This window comes from Hypanus sabinus, chromosome 19 (assembly GCF_030144855.1).
Source record: "Hypanus sabinus isolate sHypSab1 chromosome 19, sHypSab1.hap1, whole genome shotgun sequence".
In the NCBI taxonomy this organism is placed as follows: Eukaryota; Metazoa; Chordata; class Chondrichthyes; order Myliobatiformes; family Dasyatidae; genus Hypanus; species Hypanus sabinus.
In genome coordinates this window covers 23,768,314-23,792,016 of record NC_082724.1, presented here as the reverse complement: position 1 = coordinate 23,792,016, position 23,703 = coordinate 23,768,314, and the positions used below count along the sequence as shown (strand labels likewise).

General features: G+C 41.6%; 1 protein-coding gene across 1 annotated transcript in view; it reads left to right on the top strand.

The window, feature by feature from the left end:
- Positions 1-356: 356 nt before the first annotated feature.
- The window catches only part of il17rd (interleukin 17 receptor D), a 94,072-nt gene continuing 70,725 nt past the window's right edge, over positions 357-23,703 (top strand). The window contains exon 1 of the mRNA XM_059944174.1: positions 357-476. Coding sequence (XP_059800157.1) covers positions 357-476 — 120 coding nt within the window. The remainder of the gene's footprint in view (positions 477-23,703) is intronic.

Below are 23,703 nucleotides of genomic sequence, written 5' to 3'. Positions count from 1 at the left end.
ACTGTTATCCATTCATTGCCTAGTTGAGCTGCAGCATTGAATTGGCAATGCCCACAATCTCGATTCTTCATTTTAAAGTTTAATTGATGGGAGGCAAAGGGACAAGTGAAATGGTAAAAATTCAGAGCAGCGTGGAAGACAATGAGAATTCAAATTGCTTTCCAGTAACATTCTGCTTTTTTAAAAAAAAGTAAATCTGAGCGGATACCATTTGGCAATGTTTTGGGGTCCACACAGGGTGCTCTGAAAGTCCACTCCTCCTTACAGAACTTCTCAGGAGAGGCGCCGACCAGCCCACCCACTCGAGTCCGGCGCAGGGCGCATGCGCGACGGGGGCTGGCGCTGGGAGCGGGACCATGGCAGCTTGGAGGAAAGTTAGTGTTTTCCTCTTAACTTTGTGCGCTATTTTCGAGCGCGGGATCAAGGTGGCTGGCGCCAGGTCCAAGCAGCGGAGTTCGTTGATCTGCCCTTCAAAGGTAAGGGAAAGGATTTTCTGTACAGATGCGAATGGCTTATTATTATGGTTAGGTCAGGGGTTTTTTTTTCGTTAAGGTGCAGTGGGTTGATTTGCGTGGAACTGCGCCCTTTAAACACCTTATCGCAAAGGAAGACTCTAATGATTAAATCAGTTTGCATTCAAGCTTTTTAGGCTATTTAATTTTAGATGCTGGTATTTTGTGGATAAATCACTAAATCCGAGATCTGTTTTCATTGAGCGAGAATGATCAGCGCTGTTTGAAACAGAAACGCACTCGTAGCAAAGTAGGATCCGTTTGCATTGGTGTTTGTGGTTAACACCGACACTTCTGAATGCCTTGTATGAAAGAAGGGTTACGCTCTGATGACTGCAGAGTCAGTCATCAGGGAATATCCTTTATCTCCAGCGAGTTATTTGACCTGAGCTGTCCTGTGCTGTTGAATGATACGGTGCCTTTTGTTATTTTAATGAATAGAGCTCGACCTTTATGCCTTCGATTGATCAAAGTGCTAGCAACAAGTGTAACCGCTTTCCTTCGCCAGTTTCATTTCCATTCCACATCTTGTAATCTGAAGGGATCCAGGCTGCAAGGTTGGGGCAGGATTTATTTGTGTACTTTAAAAAAAGAAATCTGCGGGTAGTCTTTATTGAAAGACAGAGTTGGTGTGGTGGTGAATGACCGAACAACCCCGAAAGCATTGTTTGTGGGGGCAGGTTTCCCTTTGAACTGAGACCTTAGTCGGAAGTGAAGTGGCCCATTTGTGACTGCATTAAATTCCCTGGCATTTCCTCTTTTTAACCGCAGGCCACTTCGCTGCAGACCAGCTGGCTGGTTGTAACTTGCGAGTCTGCGAGCAGAACACAGCCCTTTAATCACCAGAGTGATTAACTTTGTTAGGTGTGGTAATTTCTTCAGTTTTTTAAAAAAGTTTCTTATGGAATTCCTAATTCTGATTTTCTTTTGCTGAATTAAGAGGCGAGATGTAAATAGTATTTTTTTTGTCGTTCACGTGAATGCACTTGCAGAGAGCACAGTGCACTGCGTCGTACTGCAGTGCTGCATTTTATTTGGTAGCATGCTACAAATGTTTACAATTCAGAATGGCCGGTGGACATGCCAAACGGTTTATGGTCTCTGGTTCCCAGATGGTGGTTGTTTGTGTTTACCCGTGGGGCCATTTGTCGTCCTCCCTCACCATTCCCACCCCCACACCCCTGTTTCTTGTAAATGAGCCATGTTACCCTTTTTGTAGTTTTGGAACTTATTAGATCGGTGGGCTGCCTTGAGCCTTCTGATTGTAGCTCGGTTCAAAGTTTGAGATGTTCTTGATGTGGTCGCCTGCGTTTGGCGGTTTCCCAATAATGGGAACAAGATCTTAAAAAGCTCTGATTTGATGCAAGTACGCACATTTTCAGATTTGCCCAAATTGCTTTGAATTTGGATTTGATGAAGTGAAACACCATTACTCTATAATGATCTGTGAGGAAGGAAGTTAAGAAGATTTGCACTCAAAAAGACTCAAGGACTTTGAAGAAACATGTTTGATCTGGTTCACTCAGGGGCTGGGATGCATTTCCCGATTTTTTTCCTCCCCTGTAAGGATGCTGGGTTGTTAATTGACATTTCGTTATACTGTACTTGAGATTGTTTACTTTTTGCTGTAGGTTATCACAGCCAGGTTTGATATTTATATTTAATTGTACACAATCTTTATTTTTAACTTGGTAATGAGAACTGTCTAAGTTATTTTATTGAATTCTAGAGCTAAATACACTTGCTCTTTGTATGTACAATGTGAATGTCAAAATATGCTCCATGATCAGACATTGTGTGATGTATTTGCCAACTGACCCACCTTGGTACACGTCTGGTTGAATAATGAAAACAGTGGCTGAGTTATACATTACAAACAAAATTTGGAATAGTCCTGGTATATCTCTAAATAGTTAACAAGTTTTATAACATAGAATGTTCCAACGTAGAGATTGGATCAAAAGCATTAGAATAGCTCCAGTTTGTGTGAAGGAGGTAGTACTGTGCATTTGGTGTTAGTGGGCTAATGATGGGTAAATTTTTTCTGTATGTCTACTATTAGTATTTTATTTCATAATTCACTATCTTACACTTACAACATCATTATTTTCTAACCCTTAATTACAGGATCACCGAGTGATTACAATATGAAATATGGCCATTTGCCTTGTGATCTACATGCCCGCTTCAAGAAAGAGCAATCCTGTTAGCCTCACCCTCAATAGTCCTAAGTTTTTATTTATTGAGAAACAGAGCAGAATAGGCCCTTCTGGCCATTCGAGTCATGCCGCCCAACAATCTCCTGATTTAATCCTAGCGTAATCACAGGACAGTTTACAATGACCAATGAACTTGATCTGTGGGAGGAAACTGGAGCATCTGGAGGAAACCCATGTGGTCATGGGGAGGACGTACAAACCCCTCACAGGCAGCAGTGGGAATTAACCCAGGTCACCTGAACTGTAAAGCACAGTGCTGACCACTGCACTACCATGATACTTGCCCAGCTCCCTTTGAATTGAACATTCTTCCATTCCATTATAACCTCTAGTAGTCCACTGTAGACTCCTACCACCTATATTTTCTATTTTCACATTAACTTACCCAACCCAATCCTTATTCTGTGTCGACCTACACATTAAAGACAATTTACAACTGCAAATTAATCTACTAAGCTGCAGATCTGTGAGCTATGGAAGAAGACTGAAGCATGCGGAGGAAACCCATTTGTTCACAGGGAGAACATGTAAGCTCCACACAGATGGCCCCAGAGGTCAAGTTTGAACCTGAGTTGCTGGAACCATGAGACAGCAGCACTTGTACCAGTTGCCTTCTTTCTACATTTCCAGAATCTTATCTATTGATGGTTAACACTTTGCACTCTATCCACTTATGCTAGTATCTCTTAGGTTTTAATAGGCCTGTGAAATCTCTGCACAGACTCCTCTGTTCCGAGGAGAACAGCCTTCGCTTCTCCAGTCAGTCCACACGACACAATATTCCCAAGTTAGTAATCATTTTTGGTAAATCTTTACCACACCCTCTCTGGATCCCTTATAACTTTCCCAAAATGTAGCACCCAGAATCGGAAATAGTCTTCTAGTTGAGGTTGAACCAATGTTTTATAAAGATTCTTCATGGCTTCTTTGTCGTATTCTCCACTATGAACTTTTATATATAAAATAACAGGCTTTCCTTGATCTTTTTTTCAAGCTGCCCAGCCGAAATGTAAAGTTGCCATTTTAAAAGTGTAACATTTGAAATCCTAAGCTCCTCAACATCTGGTTTCTTAATGTGTATATTCCATGGGATTTGACAATGGGAAATATGTGTGCTGTTTGGGATTTTGGAAAGAATTCGCATTCCTATGAAAATTTGTATGTGATATAACTTTATTTTCATGAAGTATTCTAAAAGTTTGATTTAATATTGCTGTCTTTTAAAGTTGAGTTTATTGTCATATGCGCAATTACAGTGAGGTATAGATACAATGAAAAACTTGTTTACAGCAGCATCACAGGCATGTTATGAGAGGGATAGACAAGGTAAAGGCACGAAAGTTGTTTCCACTGGTAAGTGAGACTAGAACTACGGGACATAGCCTCAAGATACGGGGGAGTAAATTTAGGATGGAGATGAGGAGGAGTTGCTTTTCCCAGAGAGTGGTGAATCTGTGGAATTCTCTGCTCAATGAAGCAGTGGTGGCTACCTTAGTAAATATATTTAAGACAAGGTTGGGTAGATTTTTGCATAGTAGGGGAATTCAGGGTTATGGGGAAAAGGTAGGTAGATGGAGATGTCAGTTCAGCCAAGATCTTATTGAATGGCAGAGCAGGCTTGTTGAGCCAGAGGGCTGCCTTCTCCTCCTACTTCTTATGTTCAGGCAGCACGGAATATGAATTGTGCATGAATTTTATAATACGGTGAAGAGAAAAAAATGAGACCATTCATAACAAGACATCAGTGCAAAATAAAATGTGCAAGAGCTGATCTGTGGTTTCTGCAGGTTTGTTCATTAATTTGACAGTTGTAGACATAAGCTGTTCCTGGAACTGGTATTGTGGGCCTTCAGCTGAACAGGGCACGAGCCACTGGGTGGATTAACCTGTTATCGGTTCAGTGTACACTCAGTGACCACTTTATTAGGTACACATGTACACATTAATGCAAATTTCTAATCAGACTATGGCTACAGCTCAATGCACAAAATCAAGCAGACATGGTCAAGAGGTTTAGTTTTATTCAGACCAAACATCAGAGTGGGTAAGTAACTTTGATCTTTGGTGCCAGACAGGGTGATTTGAGTATCTCAGAAACTGCTGATTGTCTGGGATTTTCATGCACAAGTCATTAAATGCCACAGAGAATGATGTGAAAAACAAAATATCTGTTGAGCAGCAGTTCTGTGGGTGAAAACGCCTTGTTAATGAGAGAGGTCAGTGGAGAATGGCCAGGCTGGTTCAAGCTGACAGTGAGGCATTAGTAATCACCACACATTACAACAAAAGAGCATCTCTGAACACAGCACAGCAAGCATTGAAGTGGATGGACTGCAGCAGAAGAAGACCATGAACGTAGACTCATTACTCACTTTATTGGGAACAGAACATACCTAATAAAGTGGCTACTGAATGTATATTTATCAACCAGAATCTGATAATTTAGGTGAATAGTCATGTTGCTTGTATTCAAATCTCTACAGTCCCCTAGTTCTTAAATATCATTTCATTATCTACAATGCAAGCATATGGAGACTCAAACTGTATGCAATAATCAAGGTGCTTCAAATCTAACCAGAATTCCATTTGTTGTCTTCTTCATTTCATGCTCTACCTTCTTTGTGCAAGGATATCTAAGTCCATTTTGAGGTCTCACTCCATTTTGATAATTTTCTTTTGCATTTGTCTTTCTAAAGTAGATGACCTCACATTTTCCCATCTTGTAATCCATCCACTAACTCCTTGACCACTCACATCACCTATCTATATATCTCTTGTGTCCTCCTCACAACTTGTTGTGCCTGTAGCTTTTATATCACTGGGGAAGCTTGACCACAGTACACTCATCCCAAGTCATTGACACAGACTACTAGTACTATGCTACCCCATAAGAAGAATAGAACCTTAGTTTCTTCATTCATATAATAAACAGACATTGAGCAATGCTTTATCTGAGATCTCCTAATTTAGAGCTAATCAAGGACTGAATCTAGGAATTTGTCTGATTTACTCAGAATTGAGCAATCTAATGCATTTATCAACTTCATCCATCATAGAAAGCTGCCCTGAAGCACTTTGCTTTTAATCTTCTCAGCAGCATGTCTGTTTGTACAGAATTGCCACTTTAACCGTTTACTGCCTGGTTGCACGAACTAGAAAGCGTGCACTCAGAAATGTTATTAATACAAACATAAATAATATAGAACTGATTGAATCTTGCTATATTTGAAAGTGAAAAAAACACGGTTAATATTTTAATTAAACACCAATCTTTAGTACTTAATTGGCTAATACAGAATGCAGTTCCATAATGTCTTCATGCAGAATGTATGATTAGATCTAGAATATGTTTGAAATTGCTCATTTATATCTTTGTAGAGTTTAGCTGTGAAGATCCAGGAGAGCAAACAGCAAAAGTAAACCATAAAAAAGAGCAGCACTGTAATTATGGAAGGTCTCTGTTTCCTATTAAAATCAATGTGAAGCTGGGCCTGGTTAGTTGGAGCATGTTGATAACATCCTTGAAGGAAATTGGGGAGGGGGGGGGGGGGTGAAATCCCTTGTTTTCTGGCGTTAGTGATGTGTTGGCTGGATTGAAAGTTTTATTAGTTGTTTGAGGTGACTGTGTTTTAGCCTACCCTTGATTCTAATTGTTGACTGTAACTGAGGAAGCACAGAGCCAGAAGAGAGTAATTCTTAGGCACGGTTTTATTACAAATTATGAAACATTCATTGTTTGGATTAAGATTTCCAAAGATCTTTTCTGTTACCTTTATTTGCACATATCTCAGCTGTGTGTATCCCAATAAAGTAGAACTCAGTAAAAAGAATGTTCTTAAGATACTGGTAGACAGTTCACAAAATCATCAATCTGCTTTAATGCAGTGTATAGTTAAAATATAATAGAAATCATAGACTCTTTGCGGCCCATCAGATTAATGGGGAGTGAATAGTGGTATGCAAGTTCCAAATTTGGGTCACTTGCTACGCTCGATTGTGTAAAGTCACTTTCTCATCCAGAGCTGCGTCTGAGGTTTCCAGTAGAAGTGAAATCCTTTGAGGATAAAATATCTTGCATTTCAATTGTGACTGCTGTTTTTTTTTCCATTCTTTTCTGTGATTGTCATTACTCCCTCAGAGCAGGAAACTAAAGACAAAGTCCCTAAAGCAGTTTTAGGCACTTTTTTGTTTGGGGTAGATGGTTTGGGGGTGTGTTGGTGGGAAATAATAGAATTTATTGTACTAGATGTCATCTGCTATTTCACTCTAGCAGCAGAAGCTGACTCAGAGAGAGCAGGAAATAGCTCCATATAAAATCAATTCAAGCTTGTGGAAATACTATGTCTGATTTCTAGCACAAATTGCTGACAGCTGCTGTGTGCTGTTCCTTCCTAGATTCTTGAAAGTAGTGTGTATGTAACTTCAATTTTTTCACAAGTAGTATCTCTTTACCAACTAACACCATGGTAATAAGTTAAATTAGGCAGCCAGAACTCGAGTATTTATCCTAGCAACCCTGCACTGATTTCCAAAAGAAAGCAAAATTAGACAGCATCTTTAAAGAGGTTGCTACAATAGCAATATAAGCTACAGAGTAGTATAGCTTTATATTTATGTTATTCAAGTTATGTTTTTGAGGGGATGAAGGATGGACTGGTGAGCTATTGTACAAGGAAATTAGAAATTGCTAACAATGTTTGCTATTTCCAACCCAAAATGATGACGAATTTCATTTCTTTTAATGCATAGACTTTTCCCGAATTCTAACCACCTAAAATATGTCAGGTGTGAAGATTTAATGCTCCTTAAATACACATAGAGATGATGCTGAGTCTAAACGTCCTCCCCTTGGTTCATTTGCATCAACATCCTTATTAACATTCCGGCTATCAGATCATCTGAATCTGTGAAAAGAAGTTTTCATCATCAACTGCGATGGTTATCCCATCGGATTTGATTAGTGAATCAAGATGACCAGGCAAGGTGGTTCATCAATGAATCATCCACTATGCTCTATAGTGGATTAGTTCCCTATGGGATTACTGAACTCTCTACGGAGTTCTAGACTTTGTTCGCAGGCATGTCATCCTGGATCCATGTTGACATGGATGGCAATTTGCATATCTCTGGCACCTTGTCCAAGTGCCATTCCTCATGAGTGATCTCGAGAGTGACGGTGGAAAGACTGTGGAGGCAGCAGAGTAAATCTGTATCGTGTCCTCGCCTGATGCTTTTGCATTAATCTAATCACACTCATGGGATTGTGCTCAGGAGCAGAATCTTGAACTAGTTTTCATTTCCTGGGCAGTGAACAGCATAAATGATTGTATGAACATAAGCATTCCTCCACTTTGAATCCATGGGCTGTGAACTCAATGTAGAGACTATGAAGATCTTGTTAGAAAGGCTGGCTCTGTTATAGGAGTCAAACTGGACACACAGGAGGCTGTGGTAGAACAAAGGGCCCTACGGAAAATCCTGGCAATTCTGGACGATGTTTCTCACCCTCTGCATTCCACCTTGGCTGAACAGAGGAGCACTAAGACAACTGCGCTGCTCCAAAGAATGCCAAAGGTCATTCTTACCCTCAGCCATTAGGCTCTATAATGAGTCAAGCTATAGCCGGGGAAGTGATGACCCCTCCCCCCCCCCCCCCCCGTTGGACTGTTTGTGGTAACTTATTTTTTATTCTTTCTACTTCTCTTCTAATATTTATACAGTATCTGTCCAGTTGTAATGCTACTGTGATACTGTCATTTCCTTTGGGATCAATAAAGACTAATCCATCAGGTTTAACACATTACAGGAAGTACTAGTTGACCTCTTGGGAAGACCAAAAGTGCAATTTCAAAATAATAAAAGATTAGAAGGAAATTTTGAGGAAGTCTAGTGCAGTGTTCGATGAAGACAAGCAACAAGTGGATGTTTAAAACAAATTTAGCTTTCATTAAGTAATTGTTGATGTAAATAGATAATTTATCTTTTTAAGAAATCTAATTATTTTAAAATTAGATCTTTTGGAATGCACTGACTAAAATGGTTATTTACAGTTGTTTAAAATGAATCTCTCCTCTTTCATTTTGAATTAAGAGAAGGAAATCTTTTGAAAGGATAAAAATTCAAGCATTACGTGTGGCACTGATTTATGCTAGAATATGCAGATATCTGTGGAAATGCTGGAAGTGGTAGGATTTCTCAAAATGGGCAATTTCTGGGAACAGTTTACAGTGGAATTGGCTCTTCTTGACCTCTGTCTTTTTTTTAACCTTAAGCTACGCTTGCACCAGGAACTGATTAGTTTGGGATTTTGAAGGGTTGCCACTCGGCTGAGACAATAGGTCAACATAAAGTGCTGGAGGAACTCTAGCGCGTTCAGGCAGCATCGATGGAGAGAAATGAAAAGTTGGCATTTCAGCCCAAAAACCCTTCATTAGGATTGAAAAGTAAGAGGACAGGAGCCAGAATAAAAGGCTGGGGGCGGTGCACGAGCTGGTGGGTGGCATATGAATCCAGGTAAGAGGCGGGAGGTAGGTAAGTGATGTGGTGGGGGGGGGGTCGAGGAAGTGGGAATGATGTGAGGACTAGGAAGTGGTAGACGGAAGAGGCAAAGGGTAGATGGAAGAGGCAGAGGGCTGACTAAGATAAAATCTGATAGGAGAGGACAACAGACCTTGGCTTAAAAGGGAACCAAGAGAGAGAGGAAGGTGTGGGGATGGGTAGGTTGTGAGGGCATAAGAGGGGAAAGACAAGGGGTAAAGGGAAAACGAAGTGGGAGAGGGAGTGGATGGGAGGGTTTACCAGAAGTCATTGTTGACTCTATCAGGTTGGAGGTTATCAAGACGGAATATGAAATGTTGTGCCTCAAATCTGCATCTAGCCTCAGGTTGGCAGTAGACATGTCAGTGTGAGCAGGGGGAGTGAAAAAGAAATAGCCTTGTAAAGGGAGATCTGGGCTGTTACGGCAGACACATTGAAGGTGCTTGATGAAGTGATTTTTTCCCCCCAGTCTATGTTGGGTCTCACCGATGTGGAGGAGACCACACTGGGAGCCCTGCATGCAATAAATGACACTAATGCACTCACATTAGAAGAGCTGTCTTACCTGGAAGGGCTATTTAGGGCCCTGAATGGTGGTGAGGGAAGTAATTTAGGGGCAGCTGTTACATTTGGGATGGTTGCAGGATTAAGAGTATCTTGGGGAGCAGACAAGGGAGTCACGGAAAGAGGGGAAGGGGAGATATGCCTAGTGGTGGGATTGCTTTCGAGATAGAATTTACAGAGAATGATAAAGTTGGACGCGGAGGCTCGTGGTGGTAGGTGAGGACGAAGGGAATCGTAAACCTGTTATGCAGAGGGGTGGGTGTCTACATCCAGGAAATGGTGAAGATGCTGGTGGGGGCTGCATTGAAAGCAGTGGCGGGGGAATGCTGTTTTCTGGGGGGGGGGGGAGGAAAAAGAGGACAGTTTGTTCTTGAATAGACAATGTCATCCTGAGGACAGATGTGGAAAGCATGGACAAAATGAGAGAAGAGAATTGCAAGTGACAGGGTGGGGAAAAGGTGTAGACAGTGGAAGTCAGTGGGTTTGTAATGCTCCATATTTCCAGCATCTGTAGTCTTGTGCCTCTGTTTTGCTGAGACAATGGATAATAGCTGGCACCAGCAAAAGATCAGTAACAAAAAAAAACATTGGTTTCAAGAATAAAGAGATGAAGATTCAAAGAGTAAAAATATCCACCTGCTGTTTGATGTGTTACAGTGCACTGATAAATGGTGAAGTGCTTTTACACTTAAAAGAGCCCCACTAGCTTTGGCACTGTTAATGATGGATTTTTACACACTACTATGCCCTACGCCCTTCGGCCACCAATAATCAAGCTTAATGGAAGCTTCTTCTTTGCTTTAATTTCTAGAGCTGTATACCGGTGAAATTGTAACATGATAACTTCACATAGGATTTATGAAGCATTTGAAGCAAAAGTGTACATCTGCACCTTTTTTTTTAAAAGTAATTCAAAGTCCAATTACTGTTAATGCAATATAATCCAAAGCAGCAGAGATCAGTAGCCACTTTTGCATTTGGAATTGGGTGATGACTGATGTGAGTAAATATAAAATTGCTGACTGCTTAACAGCCATTAGGTCAGGAGTGTTCCACAGAGTTTATACGCTGCAGTCTGGTGTCCCTTGCACTCTTTTGCATAATTTAAACACCTCGCATTGAGCATTTGCAGATTTCTGCCTTTTTCCAAAGGTGCAGAAAGTTTATTTGCAGGTAATTTGTATTGTTAACAAAAAAAGGAGTCATTGGTTTTTGACTTGAGTTTGTGCTCACCAAACTGGGGTTCTATCCAGGTTGAGTACACCTTATCTGAAATGCTTTGGTCTGGATTAGTTGTAGATTTCAGATTTCAGAATACATGATGAGATAGTTTGGGATTGTCATCATTTCCGACTCTGAATTTATGTGCTGATAAGCAGACTTTGTCTTACACTTGTTCATCACACATATCTACTGATGCAGACATTCAGTGTGTTAGATCTTCCCCAATGACAATCTTGGCAAACTCATCAATTAATTTCTCTGTTGCTTTGTGATCAGCAGACATGTTATCACCACAAATATTTAAAAAATTTAATGCTGTACCTTTTCTTAAATTTCCGCAACCAGCCTGCTGAATATTTCCAGTTGCCTTCAATTTTCAGTTTGTTGTGATAGATGTTCACTTGTTTCATGATCAGCATACCGTTAAGTGGCCGATGTTCACTCTGATGCTGATAAATCCACTTTTTCAATACGCAGTCGAGATCTTCCTTTTTCACTTTTTGCTGAAATTTTCTGTTTTTCATGATGTGTGAGGTCACTTCTCAGAACTGCGTGGTACACAGAGATCTCTGCATCGCCTAGGATCCTTCCCAGCTAATTTTCCATTTATGACGTGTTAGCGGTTTAAAAAAAATTCTGGATTTCAGAGTCGGGGCTTCAGATCTTCTCTTGTTTGTGATTGGATTTCAGAGGTTTTCGAATTTTGGAATTTTGGATTGGGGTGCTCAATCTGTAATAACAAATTCTGGGAAAGAGAAAACATCCTTGGTTCACATATACAGTTGGCCCTCCTTATCTGTGGATTCTGCATGTGTGGATTCAACCAACCACAGATCGGGAAAACCCGGAAGTTCTCTCTCCAGCACTTGTTGTTTAAGCAAGTACAGTCTACTTTTTCTTGTCATTATTCCCTAAACAATACAGTTTAACAACTATTTACGTAGAACTTACATTGTATTAGGTATTATAAGTAATCTAGAGGTGATTTAAAAGTACAGGCAGTCCCTGGGTTATGAATGAGTTCTGTTCCTGAGTCCGTCTTTAAGTAGGATTTGAAGTCGGAACGGGTACATCCGGTATTATTTAGCGTCAGTTAGTAAAACGTTTTTCTTAGTATATATTTTACCTTTCTATGCATATAAACATTTAAGAAACATACGTATTTCAATAATTAAACCACTGTGTTGCTTAGTAATAATTGTAGCTTTCATCAGGGCAGGGCCTTTCACATGCTCCATTAAAATTGTTCCAATCGTTGACCGACTGTAGCCTAAAGCTTTTTCAATGACTGATGGCATTTCACCTCTTTTCAATCGCTTTATTACTTCCACCTTATTTTCAATCATGATCATGATTATTTTCGTGAACAGAAACATTGCAGATTCAGGGCTACGCCACCGGGTCCTAAAGTCCACCGCACTGAGACAGGTTAAATAAAGTCCGGGGTTCCACTGGGTTCTAAAGAGCATCGTACTGAGACAGGTTAAATAAGGGACTTGAGCATTTGCGTCTTTTGGTATCTGCTGGGGGTCCTGGAACCAATCCCTCGTGGATAAGGAAGGGCCGACTGTATGTTTAAATTCCTATTGAGGCATTATTTTGAGCTATTAAATCCTGGAAATAATGTATTCTATTTGTAAAATCTATTTTCTATCATAATTAAAGCAAATTGCATTCCTGCCGAATAATAACTGTTGCTACCTGCCATTTCATTGGGATTGCGGCCTGTGCTAATGAGGGTCAACTCTACCACAATTAATGCATGCAGCTGTAACTGTTTGTGCATCCACAAGAAAGAGCTGAGTTTAATTAAAGTTCCCCAGATGTGACTCCAGAACATAGGCACTAAATCAAAGCTGAAAAGAAATTATCCATTAAGAGTTGACTAAATCAAATGTGAAGATTGCAACTTCTGTAAAAAAAAATTACACAATGAACAGGGGGAAAAAATGTCAGCACGTGTAGAGAATGACTATAAACATTTCTGAAGCAAACTTTAATATAAATGGTATTACGTTTTGAAGCAGTCAGGAAAAAGAAGTGATTATTAGGAGGCTGAATGGGGGTTGGGAGGATTTTAAAATAGACGAAATTGTGAATGGAAATTGTAATCTCAGTCAGGTAATTGAAACACTATGACTGGCAAGGACAAAGGACGTGTTTGCCAAAAGGATGTTGGATGGGTGGGGAAATGGGAGACAGAAAATCTAGATAGGTGTGGATTTCAAACAAGTTTACAGAAAATGTATAGCAAATTCTGAAGTTATTGAAGTCAAACTTTTGGTTAGTGAATTGAATTTGCCTCAATGAAAGATAAGATTCTTTTCACCTGCATTATAAGAACGAGAGCAATGACTGGTCATACGGGTATGGGCAAAGAAATTAGTGTTGAGCCAAGCTAACTTGGTGTTCACAAATTTCTATTTTTATAACTACCAGTGCTGACATAATGTTTGGAAGCAAGAGTAGGCCATCAGGTTGACAGTGCCAATTCTACCATCCAATAAAGTCAAGGCTGGTCTTTTACCTCAGTGTACTTTGAAAACTTGATTCCCTGAAAGATCAAAATCATTTGAATACACTCTGCAAGTGAATTTGAATGGAAAGGAAGGTAAAAGAATATCCTTTGTTGTTATTATGTTAGATAAAAGCTTCATATATCTTATAATTATTTAATAGCACTTTTGTCTCCAATTAATTCAGATGAGCAGTCATGAAAGTATTGATCAATTATTGAAAGCAAAAGTGATTATCATTCATGTAACTCCCTTTAGGATGTCCCAAAGATATTTACAGCCAGTTAATTCATCTTCAATTGCTAATATACGTGAAAAGTATGATAAATTTGATAATCAGACACCAATATAGTAGTAACTGAGTAATTTTGTTTAAAATAAAAATAGATAACTTTGGCTCAATTACCGAGGCTAACTTCTGCCTAAGAGAAGACAGGCCCGCAGTTTGATCTGAAAGACAGCATCTCCAGCATTGGATTGACAGCACTGGAGCTGAAGCTGTTAGAACAGGACTTGAATCCTCAACCTATTGACTCCAAGACATGAATGTTGCCAATTGAACAGTGGGTGAATATTTGCATTTTGGGGGTGTTGATTAAGAAAAAATATTCGCTGTGCTGCTGCACTTCAAATAATCTTGAGATATTAAATGTCCACCTGGGCATCCAACATGGGCCATTACCCTCACACCTCATCTGAAAGATATAACTTCCACATTTTGAAAAAACCTGCTGAAAGAGCAGCTGGAACTACTGGTGCAAGTACCTCAAAATGTCTAGTCACATAAAGCTCGTGGGAAGGTTAATTAAAAGTTGGACCTAGTTGGCTAATGGGCTTTTGAAATTTATTAACCAGTAAAAACCCCAGGAGCTAAATTAAATTCCAGATCCCTTGACTATAAATTAAAAGCAGAGATAATCGGTCATATTGCTAGCTGAAAAAAATGATGTTTCACTCAAAGGTAATCTGGGGAGAAAAACTACTGGAATATTGTGGACTTGAAATTGTGAAGCTCAATCTTCCTTCCTTTGAGTAACAGTTAACATCTGTTTGATCACTCCATTTTCCACATTTGTTTGTATTAGGGTTTTTTCTAATACTTTCCACTTTATAAGAATAAAATAGCTAACCAGTACAAAGCAGTAGTGAAGCAACATAATAACTGGTTCTGCAGATCAGAGAATGGTGGCGACCAGAAAATTGGCAGCATTTATGTTGGTTTATAATTGGAATCTTTAACATAACTCTTGAGAGGAGATAAGACATTCAACGTGAGTTTGTAATGTTTGGAATCAAGTCTCTTGGTGGGATGTGTGTGTGTGTGTGTATGTGTGTGTGTGTGTACACACTGAGGACATGTATAGTGTTAGAGTATTTGGGTAAGGCTGACCCCACTCTGTATGCACAGAGAGACTCCCGCAGACCCATGTGTTATAATATATAGCAATGGATACCCTACCAGAAACATATAAAGCGACACAAACGGCAGGGTCTGGCCCACACATTTAAATCCCATTAGTTAATTTTATGACCCCACACTGTTTGGGATCACAGACCACTATTGTGGGGGTGGAACTTGCTCTACAGTAAACTCTTCAGTGTATTTGAGAGAAATTTGGGTGTTGCAAAGAATGGCTGGGGATTGGGTGAGTTTATGTAATAAGAAATTGGTTAACCTAAACACAAAATACTCTGCAGATGCTGTGGTCAAAGCAACATGCACAACACGCTGGAGGAACTCAGCAGGTCGGGCAGCATCCGTGGAAATGAGCAGTCAACGTTTCGGGCCGAGACCCTTCGTCAGGACTGAAGAGGGAGGGGGCAGGGGCCCTATAAAGAAGGTGGGGGGAGGGTGGGAAGGAGAAGGCTGGTGGGTGTCAGGTTAAAAACCAATCAGAGGAAAGATCAAGGGGTGGGAGAGGGGGAGGCAGGGAGGGGATAGGCAGGAAAGGTGAAGAAGGAATGTGTAAGGGGAAAGCACTATGGATAGTAGAAGAAGGCAGAACCATGAGGGAGGCGATAGGCAGCTGGAGGAGGAGGCAGAGTGAAACAGGGAGGGGGAGGAAATTATCAGAAGTTGGAGAATTCGATGTTCATGCCATGGGGCTGGAGACTACCCAGACGGTATATGAGGTGTTACTCCTCCAAGCTCCTCATGGCAGTAGAGGAGGCCATGTATGGACATATCTGAATGGGAATGTGAAGCAGAGTTGAAGTGGGTGGCAACCGGGAGATCCTGTCTGTTGTTGCAGACGGAGCAGATGTGCTTGATGAAACGGTCCCCCAATCTGCATCGGGTCTCGCCGATGTAGAGGAGGCCGCACCGGGAGCACCAGATGCAATAGATGACCCCAACAGTCTCACAAGTGAAGTGTTGCCTCACTTGGAAGGACTGTTTGGGGCCCTGAATGGTGGTAAGAGAGGAGGTGTAGGGACAGGTGTAGCACTTACACTTGCAGGGATAAGTGCCAGGTGTGAGGTCTGTGGGGAGGGACGTGTGGACCAGGCAGTCGCGGAGGGAACGATTCCTGCGGGAAGATCTCTGCCAATTGTAAATTTTTGTCCTAATCCTAATGTACCTCAGTGCCTTCTTCAGGGAAAAAATGAACAAAAATAATTTTCCTTGGAAATAAAAATCCTGTTTTATAGTGCGCTTTATTGCATCTCTGGAACGTTACTAGGTACTTTGAGGTACGATTGAAAACTTGTTTTATGTTGAGCAACTTGTTACACCAGAGAGTGAATATATTCATCTATTCCTGGTAACAAAGAAAATGCTGCTCCTGCAAACGTGTTGTGGACTCTTCAGTCCACCAAGTCCTGGAATAAAGGTTCTAATTTTCCAACTTAACCACTGGAACCGTGCCAAATAAGCTAAAGCTTTGAAAGCCAAACTGCAAAGGTGGGAAAGCTGAAATAAAATGGCAAAGGCTGAACATATTTAGTAGTTCAGGCTGCATCAGAGGAAGAAGAAATTGAACAGATATTTTAGGCCAAAGCCTCATCAGAACAATTCGTTTAACAAGCAAATTAACGGGTTTTAATAGCAAAATGAATTAAAATTGAAATCGTAAAATGATATTTCCATACTCTTTTATCTTGGGCCCTAAAAACATCACTCAACTACAGACATCCCACCTCTCCCGGGAGTCTCCCGCATATTGATAGCAGCTCCCTGACACCTGCAAATTAGATACAATATCCCGGAAATCGATTTTTTTTAGAGCGAGCGAGAGGAGGAGGGGGGAGAGAGAAAAAATCCTGGTTAGTCTTTTTTTGTGCTAAGAAGACCTATCAGTTTTCTCTGTGGATGGGCTTTACAGTCCCTCTTCCCCCTCCCCCCTCCCCCCCCCTCTCTCTCTCTCTCTCCCCTCCCCCGCTCTCCCTCCCCCCTCCCCCCTCTCTCCCCCTCTCTCTTCCCCTCCCCCTCTCTCTTCCCCTCCCCCCTCTCTCTTCCCCTCCCCCCTCCCCCCTCCCCCCCTCTCTCTCTCCCCTCCCCCCTCTCTCCCCCCCTCTCTCCCCCCTCTCTCCCCCCTCTCTCCCCCCTCTCTCCCCCCTCTCTCCCCCCTCTCTCCCCCCTCTCTCCCCCCTCTCTCCCCCCTCTCTCCCCCTCTCTCCCCCTCTCTCCCCCCTCTCTCCCCCCTCTCTCCCCCCTCTCTCCCCCCTCTCTCCCCCCTCTCTCCCCCCTCTCTCCCCCCTCTCTCCCCCCTCTCTCCCCCCTCTCTCCCCCCTCTCTCCCCCCTCTCTCCCCCCTCTCTCCCCCCTCTCTCCCCCCTCTCTCCCCCCTCTCCCTCCCTCCTCTCTCTCTCCCCTCCCCCTCTCCCTCTCCCTCCCTCCTCTCTCTCTCCCCCTCTCCCCTCCCCCCCTCTCTCCCCCTCTCCCTCCCCATCAGCTCAGCTTAGTGTCCTGCAGCGCCATGGCAGAGTGTTCCAAAAATATATATATATAAAATGTACTTCACCCCAGACTACACTAAACTGTACTCCTGCCTAATAGGGGTCAAAAATAATGACAATATTGCTCGCTGCACTGCTTGCAACAGTGACTTTTCTATTGCCCATGGTGGTTTAAATGACTGTAAAAGACATGTTGAGGTGATTGGTGTCTGCAAAATTAACTGATACAGACTGCTATGAGGTTGAGACTTCTGGCAAAATGTTCAAATCTGCCAAGCAAGCCACATCACGGTACAAGGAAAGTTTGCAAAAGAAATAGAAAAGCTATTTGCATTAGCATTGAGACTGCCAACAAAATACTCAACAAGGAATACATATAGTTTCAATATGTGATCAAATAAATTGTTGTGTTCTTTCATAATCAAATGTCCTGTATAGATACACCCTTGGAGGTCAACCGGGTGGGGGGTGAATATGGGGTTGTTGGGGGGGGGCAATATGGGGTTGCAGGGGATGGGGGTGCTTCCAACCTGAAATGAGTTTTTACAGGGTGGGATGTCTGCAACTATTTGTTTTTTAAATGCATTTGCCATTGTGTTCTATCGACCATTGATTGATTTTCTATATTATCATGTATAACATTGGCATCTGTTAGTCTTGTGAGACCATGGACTTGCGCCTTGGAAGGTTTCCAGGGCACAGGCCTGGGCAGGGTTGTATGGGAGATCGGCAGTTGCCCAAGCTGCAGGCCTTCCCCTCTCCACGCCACCGATGTTGTCCAAGGGAAGGGCACTAGGACACAGGCAGCTTGGCACCGGTGTTGTCGCAGAGCAATGTGTTGTGAAGTGCCTTGCTCAAGGACACAACACTGCCTCAGCTGAGGCTTGATCCAGTGACCTTCAGATGACCAGACTGATGCCTTATCCACCATCTGAAGGTCACTGGTTCGAGCCTCAGCTGAGGCAGCCTGTTGTGTCCTAGTGCCCTTCCCTTGGACAATGTTGGTGGTGTGGAGAGGGGAAGGCCTGCAGCTTGAGCAACTGCTGGTCTCCCAGACAACCCTGCCCAGGCCTGCGCCCTGGAAACCTTCCAAGGCGCAAATCCATTGTCTCACGAGACTAATGGATGCCAACGTTATACATGATAATATAGGAAATCAATCAATTACAGTAAGTATATATGCATATTAAATAGTGCAAAAACAGAAATAATGAAAGTGAGGTAGTGTTCATGAGTTCAATGATCATTTAGGAATCGGATGGCAGAGGGGAAGAAGCTGTTCCTGAATCGCTGAGTGTGTGCCTTCAAGCTTCTGTACCTCCTAACTGATGATAGCAATGAGAAGAGAACTTGTCCTGGGTGATGGGGGTCCTTAATGATGGACGCTGCCTTTCTGAGGCACTGCTCTTTGAAGATGACTTGGATGCTATGGAGGCTGATACCCAAGATGGAGCTGATTAATTAAAGGCTTTCTGTAGCTTCTTTTGTTCCTGTGCAGTACCTTACTCCACAGCAGACAGCGATATAGCCTGTCAGAATGTTCCCCATCTTCAGTGGGCCTCTAGCATCTTACATCCGCCATCTTCAATGGGATCCTGTACAAAACTCGTCATTACTCCCCCCCGTCCGCCCACTCAGTGCTTTCCTCTGTGATTCCCTTGTCCATTCATCCATCCCCACTGGTCTCTTTCCTGGTATCTATCCCTGCAAGCCACAGATACGCTACACCTGCCCATTTACCTTCTCCCTCACCTCCATTCAGGGCCCCAAACTGTCCTTTCAGGTGAGGCAATACTTCACCTGTGAATCTTTGGAGATAGTCTATTGTATCCGATGCTCCCTACGTGGCTTCCTCAGCATTGGTGAGATCTGTTGTAATTTGGGGCCTCTTTGTCGAGCAGATCTGCTCCATCTGCCAAAAGCGGAATGTCCCAGTGACCAACCATTTTTTTTTCCCTATCCCCATTTCCATTCTGACATGTTGGTCCATGGCCCTTCTTCTGCCACGATGAGGCTGCTCTCAGGTTAGAGGAACAGCACCTCATATTCCATCTAGGTAGCCTCCAAACTAGTGGCATGGACATCAATTTATTTTTCCGATAATTTTTCTGTTTTTTTTTCTTTTCCTCTCCCTTTCCCCCTTCTTCTCTTCCCCCCTTTTGCCTCTTCCCCTAACCTGACTGTCATTTCCCCCTGTTGCCTCTCCTTCCCTTTCACTCATGGTCCTCTCTCCTCTCCTATCAGATTCCTTCTTCTCCAGCATTTTACCTTTCCCACCCAACTGGCTTCATCTGATAGGAGAGGAGAGAGGACCATGAGTGAAAGGGAAGGAGAGGCAACAGGGGGAAATGACAGTCAGGTTAGGGGAAGAGGCAAAAGGTGGGGAAGAGAAGAAGGGGGAAAGGGAGAGGAAAAGAAAAAAAAACAGAAAAATTATCGGAAAAATAAATTGATGTCCATGCCACTAGTTTGGAGGCTACCTAGATGGAATATGAGGTGCTGTTCCTCTAACCTGAGAGCAGCCTCATTTTACCTTTCCCACCCAACTGGCTTCACCTATCACCTTTAGCTTGTCCTGCTTCCCCTACCCTCGCCATTTTATACTGGTGATTTCCCCCTTCCTTCTCAGTCCTGAAGAAGCGTCTTGGCCCAAAACGTCGATTGTTTATTAATGTCCATAGATGCTGCCTGACCTGCTGAGCTCCTCCAGGATTTTGTGTGCGTTGCTTTGGATTTCCAGCGCCTGCAGAATTTCTTGTGTTTAAGACGATTTAGAATTGTTATGCTCACTGAGGTTTCAAGTATTCAGACGTGGAGATGCCAGAAACTGACCAGGAGTGATAATGTAACAATTCCACTACTTCAAGAAGTTAGGAACTACAAAGAATTTGAAGGTATTTATCAACGATCATCTTGAATGTTAGAATGCAAATGAAGATTTGGAGGATTGTATGAAAGCAGTCTATTATCTCCACTGAGTGTCTACACTGATTCTGTTCTTTGTGTTGACTGATGAATTCTTCCGTCAAAGTAGGATACACAAAGTACAGGAAAGACTAGGAAAGACCTACTTTAATTGCCTACTTCAAATAATGCATCTCTCCTGGGACTATTCTCATGAAGGCTGGAATGAAAAATGCCTGCACCAACTTTAGGAAAATATTCAGTGAAATAAATTGTCTCTATTGTGCAAGGCAGGATTTTATTTTTGCTTGCAGTCTAATAAAATTTTGTTAATATAACAAAGCTTTGTACGAGTTATAAAGTTTGAATCTGAAGGAGTAAATTGGAGAATGTCTATGTTGGGCTATCACCTGACTTGAGCAGCATTTGTGTAAAGATAAACAGTTAATGTTGAGGTCAGTGATCACTCAACAGTGTTAGTTACCTCAAATTGCATATTATATATATATGTGTGTGTGTATGTATGTGATTGAGTGTTACGTTTGTCTGTGTGTATATATATTGATCATAAATAATATCAATCTACCAGCTAATGCAGATCTTCCATAATAACAACTTATGCTGAAATCTAATCAGGTTGTTAATCAATTGGATGCAGTTCAAAGGAGATTTACTGGGATAATACTTGGATTGGATGGTCCCCTCATTTGGAATGATTGTATAGATCGAGTTTGTATCTACTAAAGTTAAGAGGTGAATCATAAAAGATCCTGAGGAGTCTTGACAGTTGATAAAGAGCAGATGCTTTGCATTCCAGAAATATGGATCTCGTTTGAAGAATAATGTATTATCTGTTTAAGATGGAGATCACGTTCTTCGCTGAAGCTCATGAGGTTTTGGACTTGGTTTCTTAGAGTGGGAGTGGGATTTCTGAATATTTTTGAGGCAGTATGATAAGCGAAGGAATGAAACGTTACCGTGACTGCGTGGACATGCAAAGTTGAGGTTATCAGATCAGCCATGATCTTACTAAGTGACAGAGAATATTTCTGCTCCAGTGACTTCTCTTAACTGTTACATTTGGAACCAGCAGCTACCATGTCCACTGGCAGCTCATTCCAGACCCAAACTACCCTCTGAATTTAGTAGGTTCACTGTGGATTCCATTTAAGTGTTTTACCTTCCACCCGTAACTTCTAGTTCTGGTCTCACCCACCCTGAAGGGAAAAAGCCTGAAAGCATTCACCCTATTTATTTCCCTCATAATTCTATGTGTTCTCCAAGATCTCCCCTCCAGAGAATATAATCCTTACCTATTCAAACTGTCCCTGTCCTAAAAAATCTTTGGCAATGTCTGTGCTTACTCCAGTAATTTAGCCTTGGTGGTATTATTGTCAATTTGGTTTGACATGAAGGATTAAGTTACTATGATTGCTATTTTGCTCGTTAGTGTATTTTTAATTTTCTGTGATTCTGTCCCTACATTACCACCCTTGCTTACAGGCCTGTAGACAACCCCTCTTTTTTTCTAGTGTTCTTAGCTCTAACCAGGCAGATTTTAGATCTTCATTTTCTGAGCTAATATCCTTTCTCATTTTGTTTTAATTTCATCCTTTACAACAACGCCACTCTAACTACATTTCCTTTTTGTGTGACCTTCCTAAATATCAGTAGATTTCTGGATATTCAGCTTGCAGATTTGGTCATTCTACAACAATGTCTCCATGTATAAGGTGATTGCCATCTATCGATTCTGTTAATTTGTCCACCTTATTCCAAATGTAGATATTTGAGTATTATTTAATCAAAGCCTAAATGTTGTCCAGGTCCTATTGCATATAAGTAGACAAATGTTTCATTATTTGAGGAATCTTACTGAGCAGTATTTTCATATGCATTCATCAGTTCAAATCCCCACTGCTGTAACAATGATGGGAGAACCTTTGATGAAACAACTAAAGGTAGTCTAACCTGGAAAGTTACCCTAAGAAAACCTTGTTAAATTGTTATCCTAGATCTGAAATGATTGGTCTTCAAGAATAAAATTTTTTTTTCCTGTGGTGGGTAAGATGGTAAAAGTCCATCTATCTTGTTCATCTTCAGCTTGATGTCATCCTCAGTTAAACTGCTGTTATAGGAAGGGAATTATTCTCCCCTCCTCTCAGGAATTTTCTTTGTTCCATGTTTGGAACAAACCTGTAACAGGGTTTGAATTGGCTGAACCCAGAGGAGCAATTGTGAGCCAGTTATTGGTGAGTAAATATCACTTGGTAGTTCGCTCGTCATATTCCATGTTGTATGATGTAGGGCGATCGTGGTCTCGTGACCGTGATTGTTCTTGACATAATTTTCTACCGAAGTTGTTTGCCATCACTTTCTTCTGGGCAGAGTCTTTGCAAGACGGGTGACCTCCCCCAGCCATTATCAATACTCTTCAGAGATTGTCTGCCTGGTGTCAGTGGTCACGTAACCAGGAATTGTGATGTGAACCATCTGCTCAGGTGACTATCCACCACCTGCTCTTGTGTTTTACGTGACCCTGATTGGGGCGTGCTAAGCTGGTGCTACACCGTGCCCAAAAGTGACCTGCAGGCGAGTGGAGGGAAGAAGCGCCTTACACCTCCTTTGGTAGAGCTGTATCCCGACCCCACTATATCCCCACTTGGTGTTAACATCACAAAAAATTTGAGAGCAGCCTATAAACTTCTTTGACCTGACTTTTCCTGCGTTTATTTGGAAGGGTCTACCTCTGGCCTTTGCATTTGTATTTCAGCCTTATTAATTATGTACTCTCAAGCTCTCTGTATTTGTTGTTTTTCTTCTGTTTTGTTTGAAAATTAATAAAAAGATATAAAAAAAGAAAGAAAGTTTGCCGGCCTTTTCTATTCACCATGTAGATTACTATGCCACTTAAAAATATTTTTTTTCTTTAAGCAGAGTCCAATAATAGAATACAGCAATTCCATTGATGTATGACAAATGTCAAAAGATCCTAATTGGTGATTACTAAATTTTGCCTTGACAATTGGAGAATTGATTTGATTTAGAACTGGCATGTATTTTGGTGGTCAGGCAATATCCTGTGACATGATAGCAGTTGAAGAAACTGTGGAAGAATTCAAATTGAAACTGAAATGGATTGCAATCATATTGTTGATGACTTTTGGAGATTTCAAACATACAATTACTTTTTGCAAAACCAGGTGGACAAGTTAAGGCTAATATTCTGGGGAAAAATGTAAAATTGCTTTTGATGCACAATGTTTGCTTTAGTGGTTAGAGATCAATCTATTAGAGGCTATTCTGTGAGGAGTTGTTCTGCAGGAAATTG